General features: G+C 43.4%; 1 protein-coding gene across 4 annotated transcripts in view; it reads left to right on the forward strand.

Moving 5' to 3' along the window:
- The window catches only part of WWC1 (WW and C2 domain containing 1), a 141,415-nt gene that overhangs the window by 68,313 nt on the left and 56,743 nt on the right, over window positions 1-16,359 (forward strand). For all 4 annotated transcript variants that reach the window (XM_075900176.2, XM_075900178.2, XM_075900177.2 and 1 more), the window contains exons 2-4: window positions 3,581-3,690; window positions 12,495-12,698; window positions 15,657-15,733. In XM_075900176.2, the coding sequence (XP_075756291.2) occupies window positions 3,581-3,690; window positions 12,495-12,698; window positions 15,657-15,733 (391 nt within the window). The remainder of the gene's footprint in view (window positions 1-3,580; window positions 3,691-12,494; window positions 12,699-15,656; window positions 15,734-16,359) is intronic.

Below are 16,359 nucleotides of genomic sequence, written 5' to 3' on the forward strand. Positions count from 1 at the left end.
TTTGAGCATTGGCCTGCTAAACCCAGGGTTGTGAGTTCAATCCTTGTGGAGGCCATTTAGGGAATTGGGGCAAAAATTTGCCACAGATGGTACTTGGTCCTGCTGTGAAGGCAGGGGACTGGACTCAATGACCTTTCAAGGTCCCTTCTAGTTCTAGGAGATAGGCAATCTCCATTATTTAATTTATTTATTTATCAAATCATCATCTCCGAACACCAGGCTGTTCAAAAGATTTTGCCTGGACATGGGTTCCGACTTTGATGTGTTGCTGTTCTACACTTCTGTACGGTGGTTGTCAGCAGGGAATGTACTCAACAGAGTTTTTCAATTGAGAGAGGAGTTGGATTTATTTCTCCAGGCTCAAAGAAAAGAGGAATTCCAAAATGTGCTGATGCAGTCAAATTTAAAACTTGCGTATTTTGTCGATATTTTTGGAATATTGAACAAACGGAATACTCAGCTGCAAGGGAAAGGTGCAAATCTGTTCTCTCACCAAAGCATCATCAAGTCTTTTCTTGACAAATTGAAACTCTAAGTCAAAGGCAATAATTTGGTTCAATTTCCATATGTGGATGCCATGCTTGGGGAAAAGGAAGCCATTCGGACGCAAAGTTTCGATCATTTATGGAAACTGAGATGAATTCCAATTATACTTTCCGGAGGTGGACAGGACAAGGGATGGATTATCTTTCATCAGGAATCCATTTATAACAGATGTTAATAGTGTTCCAGAGGATCTGCAGGAGGAATTCTTGGATCTGAAAAATGATTTTGCAGCTCAAGATGTGTACCAGCAGTCTACCATAGAGAAATTTTGGACCAGCGTGATGGGAGTTACCCAAATTTGTCAGCACACGCAGTCAGATTTCTTTTGCCATTTGCATCAACTTATGTGTGAGACTGGATTTTCATGTTTGTTGCACGTTAAGTCCAAACAGAGGAATCGGCTTGCAGTGGAAAGCAATATTCGTTGTGCATTATCAAATACCACTCCAAACGTTGAAAAGCTTATCAGTGAAGAGAATCCAAAAATCTGTTAGTAAGGGTACATCTAGACTACATGCCTCTGTCGCCAGAGGCATGTAGATTAGGCTACCCGACATAGTAAAATGAAGCGGCGATTTAAATAATCGCCGTTTCATTTAAATTTACACGGCTGCCGCGCTGAGCCGACAAACAGCTGATCATCTGTTTGTCAGCTCAGCGCGATAGTCTGGACGCGCGGGTGTCGACATCAAAGGTATTTGTCGACCACCCAGGTAAACCTCCTGGGATGAGGTTTACCTGGGTGGTCAACAGATACCTTTGACGTCGACACCCGCGCGTCCAGACTATCGCGCTGAGCCGACAAACAGCTGATCAGCTGTTTGTCGGCTCAGCGCGGCAGCCGTGTAAATTTAAATGAAGCGGCGATTATTTAAATCGCCGCTTCATTTTACTATGTCGGGTAGCCTAATCTACATGCCTCTGGCGACAGAGGCATGTAGTCTAGACGTACCCTAAGAAATAAATTTCAAACCAAAATGTTTGTTGTCTGCTCTTTTTTATCATGTCTCAAAAAGGAGGTGGTCCACGAAAATTTTTTGATTGGCCTGGTGGTCCGTGGACTGAAACAAGTTGAGAGCCACTGATCTAGATGGTGCTTAGTCCTGCCATGTGGCAGGCGACTGGATTTGATCTCTTGAGTCCCTTCCAGTTCTAGTATTCTATATCCCAGATCATATAGGTTAATAACCATGGATGGAGCTATCCTCTATTAAATTGTCCAATTCTTTTTTGAATCCAGCTATAGTTTTGGCTGCCTCAGTATTCCATGACAATGAGTTCTACAGGTTGACTATGCATTGTGTGAAGAAATACTGCCTCATGTTGTTTTAAACCTACTGTCATTAGGTGACCCCTGGTTCCTATGTTATGTGAATGGGTAAATAACACTTTTCTGTTCACTTTCTCCATACTATTCATAATTTTATAGAGCTCTGTCATATCCTTCCTTAATTGTTCTCTAAACTGAACAATCCAAGTCTTTTTAATCTTTCCTCACATAGAACCTGTTTCACACCCTCATCATTTTTGTTGCCCTTCTCTCTACTTTTCCCAGTTCTAATGTATCGTTTTAAAGAGGGGTGACCAGAACTGCATGCAGTATTCAAGGTGTGGGTGCCCTAAGAATTTATATTGTTTCTCTCATTGCCTGTCTCTTTCCTGGTTGTTTCTAACAATGTTAGTTGTTTTTACTGCTGCTGCAAATTGAGCAGATATGTATTACTTTGTGTTTATCAACAGTGAATTTCATCTGCTATTTTGTTGCCCAGTCATCCAATTTAATGAGTCCCCTTCGTAACGCTTTACAGTCTTCTTGGACTTAACTATTTTGAATACTTCTATATCAGCTGCATATTTTGTTCAACGTGTTTTCTAGATCACTTATGAATATGTTAAACAGCACTGATCCCAGTACATATCCTTGGGGTACCCTGCGATCTATGTCTTTCCTTTGTGAAAACTGACCATTTATTCCTATCCTTTGTTTCCTGTCTTTTAACCAGTTATTGATCCATGAGACAACTTTCTCTTATCCCATGACTCTTTACATTGCTTAAGAGCATTTGGTATGGGACCTTGCCAAAGACTTTCTAAAAGTCCAAGTACATTATCTCTACTGGATCATCTTTGTTCATATGCTTGCTGATACCCTCAAAGAAGTATAATAGATTGGTGAGGCATGATTTTCCTTTACAAAAGCCATGTTGACCCTTTCCCAAAATATTGTGCGGTTGTTGTATATATCTGTACTGTAATTGCCAGCATCATTTCAAGACCCTTTAAAAATGATGTTATATAAGCTATTCTCCAGTCATTTGATACAGAGGCTAAATTTAAGCAATAGGACGCATGCCACGCTTAGTAATTTTTCAGTTTCATATTTGAGTTTCTGCAGAACTCTTGAGTGAATACCATCTGCTCCTGGTGACTTACTGTTGTTCCATAGCCTCTATTGACATCTCAAGCTTGGTCAGTATCTCAGATTTGTCACCTTAAAAGAATAAAAAGAACTCTATGTTTCAATTGGCAGGTTACCCATTTTTGTAAAACTAAGCTATTTGAATGTCATTCAGAAAACAGAATGTATTGTCATGTGGTGACTGGCGTCATCTAGCAAATGGCCCACATTCCTCGCCTCCTTACTATTGATTATGCAGCTTTAAATAGTCACATTTGTAAATCACATTTTTCATCTTGTTCTTATTTGTCTACAATTTTTTTTAATGCATGGTTTGTCCGCAAAGAGTTTTCAGTCTTTCAGTTTGGGAGCAGAATTGTTTCTGGCAAAGTTCTTAGTACTCATTCAACAGGAGAATACTGGCTGAACCAGACTAAGCCTGGGAATTTTGTCAGAACGTGAATTCATCTTGCTGTTAAAATAGAACAATGTATGGAGAATCACTTAAAAAATGAAACCTTTAAAATGTAGGCTCCCATAATTTTCCTATTGACTCTTTTCAATAAAGGTTAATATATTTATAAAGTATTTAGCTGGGAATTTAGTGTGTTAGATCAATTTTGTTTTGCATTGCAGGTATACTAAACCATTAACCTTTGCTGACTGCATTAGTGATGAATTGCCGTTAGGATGGGAAGAGGCTTATGATGCTCAAGTTGGAGTTTATTACATTGACCACAACACCAGTAAGTGATATATGTTCTGCAATACATTATTGTATGTAGCTCACTTATTGCTTGATTCGTTCTGCACATATTATCGATGCATATTAGAAATAAGCTCCAACAGCCAAACACGTTGAGCCCCAAATAGAACTACACTGAAGCTTGTACACTGGAGGTAGGAGGGTGGAGAGGAAAGTGTTTTTGCTCCCTAGTACTTCAACAAAGAATTTGAAAACAACATTTTCTGGCAATTTAATTTCTCGTGTCCTTCAAAAGAAAAGAGTATTATTTGGGATGTAGGTAAGCAGCTGAGACACTGCTCAACTGTTGTGTTGTTTTGTTTTTGTTTCTTGTTTTTTGTCGGGAGGCCCAAATTTTTAACTTGCCTGAAAATATGGCTGAGAAACCTGTGATTAGTTTTTTTTGGGCAAACTATATGGTTAATTCTAGATGGGCCATGTAGCTGCAGTGACCTGACTTGAAAGTGTTGCTGTTTTATCCATTTTCACAGAAAAAAATACATGTTCTCACATACACAAATATGCTAATTTGGGAGACTGCTGCCTTTCATGAGAGTAACCTTGAAACAAATTGCAAGTAAATAGTGTGTGATAACATTGTTGTGTATTTAAAAATAAAACAAGTATAAGTTATTTTTTATTGTTGCCAAAAATAATACGGTAGTTGCCCCAACTAACCCTGCGTGTCTGGAGCCATCTCATCCCTCTGCAAGGGAAGAGGAGGAGGTCCCAACTCTTGTGGATTGGATCAAAGCAAGCTGTAGTTAGCATCCAGCCTGGCATCCAAGCCGGCGTTCCCCATCCCTGCTCAAGTCCTTGCTCCATTTTATTGAGCCAGGATTGCTCCCTCTGCTGCCCATAGACACAAACTAAACAAATCCTCTGTGCTTGGAACTCACTCATGTGGGAGAAAATACCTCTGTAACTTCCCCCACCCCCAGACCTGTATTCCAAACACTGCTGATTGCTGGGTGCAGAGGGAAGGAGACCAGTAAGGCCAGCAGGACAAGTGCATAGGAGGAGGGTAGAGAATGCTGGCCTGCAGAAGGACATATTCTGTTCCTTATTTCAGTCCTACGGAGACTTACTACAAAATAGTCTGGGGCTTTCCTTTCCAGGGGTCCTTGTTACCAGGATGCGGGGGGCCAAAGGCACTACCGAGACGTGAATGGCCCAGATTCCCATGGGTACCTGAGGCTGTGCCAGGAGCTAAGTGAGACCCAGAACCTCTACTGGTGATAGGGAAACCTGCCCAGATGGATTTACAAAGGACCTCCACTAGGGGAGCCTTGGCGTGATTCCTGGGAGCCTGCTTCTATGGGGTTGCCTATAGAGAAGGGTTGACCTGCATTCTGTGTTTGTACTTAGTCATAAGTTCCCAATGAAGCCAAGGGACCAGCTTGACTCAGTGGGATTCTGCCTGAAAAAGAATAGGTTTGGCCATTAAGAAATGAAATCACTTTACTATAGCACAGCAGTTCTCAGACTGTGGGTTGGGATCACAAAGTGGGTCACAAACCCATTTTCATGGTGCTACCAGGGCTGGGGCTGGGGCCTGGGGCTGAAGCTGAAGCCATCAAACTTTGGCTTTGCCCTTTCTCCTGCCTTTGTTCCCTTTTGCCCCCAACTACAGAGCTATGACTTCCCCTCCCTCTGCCCATGGTGGTGGGGCTCAGGTTTTCGTCCCCCTTCCTGTGGCCATACAGCAATATTTGTTGTCAGAAGGGGGTCGCAGTACAATGAAGTTGTGAGTGTGGTGTTTTAGATGTAAAACTGCTTGTAATTATTAGAACTGAGACCATTGGCTGTTGGGAGTCTGGAAGCACAGGAAAGAGGGGAGAGAAGATTAGCTGAGGGGCTAAGCGAGGTACACACCAGCTACTTGTGCCAGAAGAATTACAGTCAAAACTCATACACCTGGCACTTAATACTCATCAAGGAATTATCAGGACCAAACAACGACTACGGGATCTGTATTGGTGGCCAGGGATGGACTCCCAAACTGAAGCAATCATAAAATCCTGTGTCACTTGCCAAATGCATAAGACATCAGTGACATGTACCCCACCATTACAGCCTGTTCCTTTTCCTGATTCTGCATGGGGGAAAAAGGTGTGATTGACATCATAGGACCCTTTGATACTGCTTTAATTGACTGTCGTTATGCCATCACTGTAATAGACTATTTCAGTAAATGGCCTGAAGTAGCGTTTACATCACAAATCTCTTCTGCTATGGTAATTAAGTTCCTCTCTACAGTTGTTAGCAGGGAAGGTAACCCCAAAGAACTGGTTTTGGATAATGGTAGTCAATTTACTTCTCTGGAATTTGAAATGTTTCTAGCAGAGAGGAACATTTTACATAGAAGATCATCCCTGTATTATCCTCAAGCCACTGGGGAAATCGAAAGGTTTAACAGAAGCTTGAAAGAGAGTTTGCAAACAGCTAAACTGGAAGGGCGATGATGGTTGACCTTCATTACTGATTTCTTGCAAGCATACAGGGCTACACGACATACCACAACTCAAAGATGACCCGCAGAGTTACTGCATGGAAAACAGATGAACACTAAACTGAACTTTGCTGGATTGTTAAAGTAAAGACCTGATACACCAAAAGAGGATGATGTGAGGAAAAACAGTTGAACTGAACCAAGAAAAGTTTAAGGCTTTCACAGACAAATGGTGGGGTGCTAAGGAACCGAAGGTTGAGTGTGGCTCTTTCATTAGAGTAAGAAAACCTGGAATTCTACGCAAAGGGGACCATAAATTCACATCTCCTCTTAAAATCATTGAGAAGAGGGGACCTTGTACCTATCGACTTTCTGATGGGCGTGTATGGAACGTTTCTTATCTTGCACCTGCCTATGCACCAAGAGGGGATGATGCCAACACCCAGTCTATGTTGGATGACTTCACCGTAGTACCATCATAAGACATTGCACGAGAAACGGGGTTTGAGAGAGATGGTCTGGCAGACCCAGATGGCCACCTGTTTGGACTAGAGACTATGTTATGTCTGTGTAGTATTTAGAGTGTTTTCAGTGTAACATTTTTGCCAACAGAATAGTGGCTTGACCCATAATTGTTGCTGTGGCTAGAACAACAATGTTTATTTTATAATTGAGAGCACTTCTTAAGACAGGAGGGAATGCAGTGTTTTAGATGTAATACTCCTTGGTATTATTAGAACTGAGAGCATTGGCTGTTGGGAGTCTGGAAGCACAGGAAACAGGAAGGAGGGGAGAGAAGATTACTGGGGCGGCACTGAGAGCTACTGAGTGATGCAGCACTTTTTGAAGAGGTTTCACTTTTGGAAAATAAAGTCCTGTTGAAGTTTGTTAGTACCTTGCTTGCATGATACAACAGAGAGGCCTGCTCTGGCATAGATAGAGAAAAGTAGGCCTTGCTTTGTGGAATAGACTAACTTGCTTTGATTCATTCAGACTGTTGCTAGCAGATGCTCAGAGAAATATTTTGGACAGGGATATTAGAGGCAGAGGTATTGAAGGCAATTCTACCATTAAACTGGAAGGAACGTCACTCTGTTAAGCTTCCCAGCAGGATTCTAGAAGGAATACAAACCAGCTTTAGCCGGCTATTTCTCATCATTGACTGTTAGCAGAAGAACTCATCGTGGCAACTCTTCATGCATGGAAAACTCCTACAAAAATGTTCCCACTGACTGTTCATTCTCCCTAATTAACATGGTCTTTAGAAAAATTTTAAAACAGCCTGTTAGTTCTTGCTGACTCATTCACTGTAACCAGGTATGGCTTATATACAGTAGCCTGTCTTATAGTGTGATCAGGCAGCTATTAATCATCTGGTTTGAAGGGGACAAATAATAAAGTGGCTATTTTTATTCCGTGCAGAGGAAGCATTCACTGAAGTTTGTTGGAAATACTTTTCTGTTTGCTTCGTAAATCTTGAGTAGACTAGACTTTTCCGGAGTTGCATTAGGCTGCTGATACTGCATTTGATTCACATTGGCACACCCTTGTTGAATTCAGTGCAGCTCTGCTCATGCAAATTTCATTGAAGGATTGAGGCCTGAGTGATCACTGTTACTCTAAAAGGCCCAGATACTGGGGCACCAGACAGTTTAAAGAATACTGCAGATATGTTGGTGACCTCTTCTTTACTGAAAACTAGAGCTGTCTTGAAACTTTATCAATACCAATCCTCTGCCCAAGCCCTGAGCCCCCTCAGCATCCCAATCCCCAGCCCTGAGCCCCCTTCCACACCCTTACTCCCTCACTGACCCCACAGCCCAACCCTGAGCTCCCATCAGCACCCTAACGCCTTCCCAAACCCTGGTCCCCTTACTCCAACCTTCTGCCATGAGCCCTTTCCCACATTCCAAACCCCTTGGGCCCCTCAAATGTCTCATCGCCAGTCCCGAGCCCACACTCTGTCAGAGCCCTCACCTCCTCCTGCCTCAACCCCCAGCCCCTTCCCGCACACTCAACCCTTCATTTTTGGCCCCATCCCAGAGCCTAGGGGGTTCCATAAAATCTAATAGCCACTAGGCCCCCAGAATTAATTCAGGCCTGCTGCTAATCTCCCGAACAAGAGCTTGCACCCCTGTGCACCTTCTGTCCCAGTCCACAGCCTCTTCCTGTAGCCAGCAGCTCCTCCCGCATACCTCAACCCCCCTCCCTGTATTCCAATTCCCTGCCTCCACCTGGAGCCCCCTCTTGCACCCAACCTCCCTCCCAGAGCCTGCACCCCCTTACACCTCAAACTTCCACTCCCTTTACCCCTTCTCCCCCATTGGCAGGCCTGCCTGACATAAGATACAGTAAGGGCAAATGTGACTCATCCAGGTAAGCGACACTTGGCAGGAAACTAATACAGAAGATCAACTATGCTACTGCATAGGAAGACCACAATTTGTTCTCTATTGCTTGAAAAACCATTTAACTCATCACAACTAGTAATCAAAGCATTAAGCTACATTCCTCCAGTTGCAGCACTAATTGAGCTCCAGTTATCACTTCTGGAATCATGATCAATAAAAATCAGGCAAAGGCCTCATAGCATCCCAGCTGTTATAAGGTATTGCCATGAGATTGTCAGATGAAGAGCTCATACAAACACAAGTTATTCTGTAATTTGCTTTCTTTGCTTGAGTCTATAGTTTGATTCAGAGCTTGTTGTACGTGAATCATGATATGGTTTCATGTTTGAGGAATAAAGTTTCACTGTGTTGGCATCACTTGGCAAGAGACTTTTGGTTTCTTATCTCAAACGAACCTCTGAAAAGTTTCATTGCAGTCTGAGAAGTATTAATCAGGGAAGTTCATTAATAATGTCCTGTGGATATATAATATTCTGGGTACATAATTCAATTTAATTATGTTTACTTTATCTCAGAGAGTAAAAGTTAGAGATGTTTTTAGCTCATTTCATCTGACTGGTTGCTGGCGTTAGATTTAATTTAGCTCAGTCTCTGGGTATATTGCTTCTAATTAGACTGAAATATTTTAAACCTGTTGCCACATTGAAAATTCCTTCCCCTACAGTGCAATATGAAATAGTCCCTACAGAGTGGCAACTCTTCGGTCTCTTTTCTTCAAATTATCCAAATGGTATTCTCTGATTTTTCCAGCTGTGCACCGGATGGAAGCCTGGCATGGGTGGGGGGAACAGCTGGAGGGCGGAGCCATGATTGGCGCTAGGAGCCTGTGATTGCGCAGAAGCCTGGCGGGGGTGGGAGGAGTGGCTACCCCCTTCTCCCAGCCTAGGAGTCCCAGCTGGGAGGTGGGGTTGTGATCGCAGCTCTGGGTGCTTCAGAAGTCTGGCTGGGGGAGTGGCTGGGAGTCCCAGCCTCTCCCCCCACCCCCACAAGGCTTCTAAAGCGCCCAGAGCGCTACCAGGTGGGGAGTCCCAGCTGGGAGGCAGGGCCGCACTTGCTGCTCTGGGTGCTTCAAAAACTTAGCTGGGGCGGGGGGAGTGGCTGGGAGTCCCAGCTGGGAGACGGGGTTGTGATTGCCGCTTTTTATTGTTCTTGTTGTTCGACCAAAAAATACTGGGTGTCTGGTATTTTTTGGGAGACCATCTGGCAACCCTATTAATTAAAGCAATATTCAACTTTGGTGGGAAAAGGCTGTATCTAAACTAGATTGCTGCATCTCTTGGGGTTTTGCTTTGTATTGTTTTTGTAACTTTTATGTTGAAGCTGTGCCAGTTACCACGTTACAACATTTGCTCCTTTAAACTGCCGTGTGTGTGCTGCACATCTCTAGCGACATGTGCAGATCAGGCACTTGTTTAAAAACACATTCCTGAGGGAATGGGCAGGGGGCTTTTCCCTGTGTAATTGTGTCCCCCCCTGTAGTGTAGCCAACAGTGTTGATGCCTTAGTTGTACTGCTGTAAGTATTTAGAGTTCTATCTAGGGTTTTCATCAAAATGTATGTGATTCTCTTGATCCGGTATCTTCCAACTATGAAGATAATCCTTTGGTTGACTGGAAACCTCTTCTGAGCGTCAGCTGTGGCAGTTTCCACTGAATATTTAAAGAAACTCTTAAAATATGCAGACTAGTATCCCACAGATGATTTCCACCAAGCCGTTTTTTATTAATTATTCAATATGTGGTAACTAGACATCCTCATTGAAGCGTGATAAGTTCAGGCATCCTAGAGCATTTAAAGTCAGTGAACAATGGGAGCTTCTGTTTTAAGGCTTCAAACCAGCACGTATAGTAGGGCTGAGAATAAAAATGAGGTATTTTTCAAACACTTGCTCACACCACCAAAATAGAATAATAGAAGTTAAAATATAAGTTGTATTAAGAATGGCAACTTATGTATACTGTGCACTTTTCTTCATCGACACCCAGAAGGCTATGAATTAACTCATTGTATTGGAGTAATGGGGTTACAGTGTCCATTAAACTGTCCAGGATAACAACAGTTCCATTTTGTAAAAATGATTTTCCTTATTACAGTTCTCCTTTGCCCTTAAAATCAGTAGAATGATAATGCTGTACAACCTTTAAATGTGGAAAATAGAAGTTTACTCCTGTCTCAAGGCACTAATAATACAACATAATTAGGTCATGCTTATACAGGTTAGACAGAATTTGCCTGACCAGGGGAGGTGTCCCCTGCCTCTGGCCCCATTTCCCCCACTCTGCTGCTGCCAGCCCTGGGCTGCCTTTAACGGCCAGGATTCTCCAGCCCTTAGGGTTGCCTAATGGTTTAACCAAAAATACCAACTCCCTTTCTCCCCCTCCTCCAAAAAACCCCCAAAATAAAGGGGGAAGACCAAAGTTGTTGCGCCAAAAAAAAGAAAAAAAAAAAGAAAAAAGAGGACCCCGGAAGTTATTAAGCAAAAAAATAAAATAAAATAGCATTAAAACAGCATGGCCCCTTTAAGTGTGAGAGGGGAGAGATTGAGCACTAAGACCCAGGGAAGGCATTGCTTCCCCTTGCTTCAGGTCTTTTTGCCGGAGGCCATCTTGTTTTTTTGATCGAGCCCCTCCCCCTCCCAGGTAAGTGGGGTGGGGGGTGTGGTCCAGGGTTGGGGGCCTGAAGAGGGAAGACAGGGACCTGGGGGAGGAGACGGGGGCTGGGCTCGGTTGCCGAGTGTGTCTTAGGGTTACCAGGTGTCCGGTATTTTTGCTTCCTGGCAGGAAAAAAAAAACCAGAAAATACCGGATGTTTCAAGTGTCTGGTACTTCTTGAATTTTTTTTTTTTTTTTTTTACTGAACAGGAGGCGAAAATACTGGAGTGTCCGTGTCAATACCAGACACCTGCCAACCCTGCTGACCCTGGCCTGTGCTACTGTAGGAAAATGGGCTTCTCCAGCCCTTGACCCCTCACTGCCATGGGAACCCAGGCTTCTACAGCTGCTGGCCCCATGCTGCCACGGATGCTTGGGATTCACCAGGCCCTAGCTCTGCTGCTGCGAGCTGCCGGTGTTCTCCATTCCCTTGTCCCAGCACTGCTGTGGGGCTCCTCCAGCCTTGCTGGCCCTCCTTCTATTAGGTTCCAGGCCACTCTGGTCCAGGAGCATATGTGGCCCTGCCAGACCACGGATGTTGCCAGATCAGAGAGTACCGGTATTTGGAGATGCAACCTGTAGTATGTCAAGACTGCTACAGTGCCATGGTATAGATGTAGGCTAGAGCAATAGGAGTTTTTTCCCCATTGTTGTAGGAACAACACATTAAATGACTTAATATATATGGGAGAATTATATTCTCAATTTTGATCCCCTCCCCCTACAGATTTAGTCCTTCATTGCCAAACATTTTAATTTGCTCTCTTTTTTTCTGTGACTATAGAGAAGTCACATGGCTAGTGTTGCATCTGTAATAATGTTTTCCTTAAAATTCTTAGTTTGTGAAGTGGCATTTATAAATTACATATTCAGAACAGATGATGCACCCCTCCCCCCCAAAAAATAAATAAAAAACAACCATCCCACAGCTGGGAAAAGTCTGAAGCCCTCAATATTTTTTTTGATGTTTCTTTAAAAAAATGTTCCGACTAGAAAGAGTTCCATGATAACTTTTATGATAACTAGAATTTATTGCTGAAACTAGCACTTACTATTTTACCATGTGTCATTTTTGTACTGTAATTTAACACAACCAATTTCATTTCAGATCAACAGATTGTTGGACAATTAATAGACATCAATGAGTAGAGAGTTACATTCTAAATACTGGCATAGTGCAGGGAGGTGAAGTGACCCATGCTAAGCACACTTGTTCTGTGGGTGTCTCTCTTTTGTGTTGAGTGATATTATCCTGTCCATCTTTTGAGTAAGGATTTTTATATCTGCTAAGAAACCACACAGATAGAGGACCCTCGTGTGCAATGGCGACGGGAGCAAGAACATATGCTGAAGGACTATCTGGTGCTGGCCCAAGAGGCAATCGCTGCTCAGAAAGAGATCTACCAGGTGAAACAGCAGAGACTTGAACTGGCCCAGCAGGAATATAGGCAGCTACATGACGTTTGGGAGCACAAAGTAGGCTCTCAGATCAGTCGTAAGTATTAAACTCTCTAGCAAGTGGGAAACAGTATTGTGATACAAGCAGGGAAACCATTTGTAATAAAACTCTGGTTGTGAAACTTGTTTTGGGGTAAAGTTAACTCTTTGCAGCCTGCTCCTGATAGGAGACACTTCTTACATTAAGGGCGGTGTCTTGCCTCTTCTCACTGGTTTATCTATCTTCAAAATTATTTCCTGTTTTTAGCATTTATTTTGTATAAGTATTGCAATCACTTTATATGAAATCTCACTACATTATGGTCTACTCAGTCACTGCTGAAGAGAAGAGTCACCAGTGTCTCAGGTGTGCAATTTATCAGTATGGGTGGGGATCAGCAAAATGTAAATTAATTAAATGTAATTAATGCTAGATTCCCAGCTATCTCTGCCAGCGTGTGGTGGGAAAGTTAAGTAACATGGGCAGACGTGCCTGGCTGTCACCTCTCTGTTCCTCTGAAAGCTGGGGCTGTCAAGGAGTGGTTTGGTACTCACATTCATGGCAATTCCCTGGGTGCTGTGTAATTGTCTTCAGTGACCAGGCAGCTTTGCCCACACATATTACTTACAATGGGGCTGGATGAGCAGTAGAGTAGAACTGGCTCTTTCTGTTCTACACCCTTGAAGATTCTCCAGGTGGTGTTTCAAGGCAAGCGAAAGCGAGGATTGCTTCTGAAACTCTGGCCTTGAAACAACTGTTGTTATGGGGATTAGCCAAATGTCATTCAAATTCAAAGGTTCATTTTTTATTTCACAGATATATCAACTGTATTAAAAGGCAATCAAGCATTTTAAATTTTGCTGCCTTTCAGTTTCATTGAAATGTTCTTCTCCACTAAGAGGCTGAATCGAACTGCCCAATCTAAGGCCTTGTCTAAACTGGCATGTTTTGTCACTATAAACTGCCTTTTGGCAACAAAACAGTGAGACTGTTTACACAGCAATGTGACTTTTGCAGGGGAAAAATATCAGTTTTGGCGACAAAAAAATTCCATCCCTACAAAAGACTTTTGTCTTTTCCCCTCCCTTTATTGTTGACAAAGAGCCAGTGTGGAATCTGCTGTTTTCTTTGTTTAAAGAACTGGTTTCCACCAGTATCCCACAATGCCTGCCCTGATGGCTCTGCTCATGTGTTGTGTGATCTCTGCTTCCCTGCAGGCATGGACTCCTCCCTTTCAAAGCTCTGGGAAGTATCTCACAGCTAGAGCTGCTCTGTTTGGGGAACAAAGAAAGAGCAAAATCATTGGAATGCTTCTCTTCTTCCCTGTACTAGGAACACAGCAGCAGGCAGACTGCTGCTGCAGTGGGAGAGCTGGAGAGACTTCTGTGCTTCTTTGACATTACTCAGTACAGAGAGCTCACAGAGCTACGAGGGGATTCCAAGAAGTGCAGAAATCAGCTCTGCCTTCCCACAACACTGCACTGTGGGGTCCTTACTCGCATTGCTTTCCTCTCTCTCGTGACAGGGAGCTAGTAATGTGGCCACAGAATGTCAACAATGGGAGGCAAAAAAACCTGGTTTGACCGGTTTTCACTTTTGGCAACTTTTGCATGTCAACAGCACTTTTGTCACCAAACCTTCCCAGCATAAACATAGCCTAACTTTGCTATGGCCCCAGGCCCACTGAGGGGAGGGAGGGAGGAAGAGGGAAGAGTGCAGCTGTCCCAGGGGTCAGTAAAATAAAAGGGCTTGGGGTTCCTGGCAGTGGTGGCAGCCAGAACCCAGGCCTTTACATTTCTGTAAGAGCCCTGGGCGGCAGCATGCTCCAGGTGGTGCTGAAAGACTGGCAGGGGGAGGCTGGCCCCCAGCCCTGTCCCTCCTTAGGGGCATGGAACCAGGCTCCCCAACACACACCTTGCCCAGAGTTCCATCAGTTCTGTCAGCCGTCCCATATGCCACCATTCCACTGTGTATGCCATCATGTCCCGTGTCTCATCTCTTAAGTAAACCACTCCAGTCTCTTCCTGAAGCTTTTACCTGTCTCTGAATCCCATTCACTTCTGCTGTATATTACTTAGGACTCTGAATGATAAAGGGTATGATCATGCTGAAGGGTTCTGATAGCATCCTGCCAGTGTCTCTGAAAGCCAAACTACAGCTCTATGCTGCAGGGCATAACTGGATAATTGCACAGATCAGAAAACATTTTCCTTGTCCCTAGCCACCCCTTAAAATAGCTCCCAGTTGTGCAGTGCTGTGCCTTCTGAAGCATAAGGGCTTTGTCCACTGATGAACACAAGAGGCTGCACTTGATGGAACATTGGTCTAATCCACAGTGGCACATCCTATGGTCTGTCACCTCCTCAGGCCTTCCAGAAGGCTGAATTTCATTCTTCAGTTTTCTTATGTTGGGTATTTGATGGATTTGTTTACAAGAAAAACCTATTTTAAAATTGAAATCCTACATGCTTTCCCCCGACCGCCTCCTGCCTCTGGGGTGTGGTGTGGGTGTTTTGCTGTTGTTAATGGATCTGGAGAACAAGCAACTGGGCATAGACCTAGTGTTTGGGCACTGTGCTACATAGAAAGGAGCGATCTTGATTACTGGGGACTGGTGCCAGGCCATTACTTACAGATGAAGCAGGTTTTTCATTTCCAGCCTTCTCCAGTATGCATCCTGGTGTGATAAGTTGACCATGCTACTGGATGCTGTCACATGCAAGAAGAGGTGCAGAAGCAACATGGGGAAGAAGAGGAGGTTGAGGTGGGGGAGAGCTGAGACGGTCTTGTTTTACTTGGGATATGCGGAGAGAGCTGGAGCATGAAGGGAAGCAAAGATGAAGACAAATAAATTGGTCTTCTCAGGAAAGAGCATTAGTGCTCAGCGAATCAATATTTAATCTTCAGGTTGTACGTACAATGTTGGATTCCTCCTTTCAGGTTTGGGTGGTGTGTTGTAAAGCTCATGCTACCATACAATAAAATTCTTAATTCAACATATGCTCTTCCTTCCAGTGCACTCTGGCTCATCATCTAGTTCTAAATATGACCCGGAGATCCTTAAAGCTGAAATTGCTACTACAAAATCCAGGGTAAGTAGTGTAAATGGACCTTTGCTTTCCACCAGTAATCTTTAAGAAGCTTCAGAACCTCATGATAAATATTGAGGGGGATTCCTAGGCAGTTGAGGAAGCTAATGCTTCTGCCTTTCTGAAACCACTGTCCCAAAGTTCAGCTGTAATCATTTTTCTTGAAGGCTCAGAGCTTGCCTGAAAGCTAATAGAGCATAAGTTGCTATAGATAGTATGAGGTATTTAACTAGATGGCGACTGTGTACTGCAAATGCTTAGGAATGTTGCAGCTCTTTTGTGCAGACTGTTAGGATGTGATCCTCTCTTCTGGAGATTTTAGACTGGAAACAAAAATGACCAGAAGTAAAGTAGGTGAGTCAGGCTTCTGAGGAGAAGCATGACCGAGAAAACTACTGGGTCCATGTAGTCACAATTTGTATTCTCTTCCTGCTTTGTTAGTTGTACAATGAAATCTCTTAATTGGGACAACTCAGTAAGTGGCTTTTATCATTGCAATTAAGCACAGTCTGTTTTAACCATTTTAAAGAGTCTGTCAAGACATTAAACATTATTGAATAAAAATGACGTTCATTGCTTTCCATATGTCACCTTTTAATCTTTGTGTCAACTTGCCTTTTTAAGAGCTA

Source organism: Pelodiscus sinensis, chromosome 16 (genome assembly GCF_052426305.1).
Source record: "Pelodiscus sinensis isolate ZL-2025 chromosome 16, ASM5242630v1, whole genome shotgun sequence".
NCBI classification, from domain to species: Eukaryota; Metazoa; Chordata; order Testudines; family Trionychidae; genus Pelodiscus; species Pelodiscus sinensis.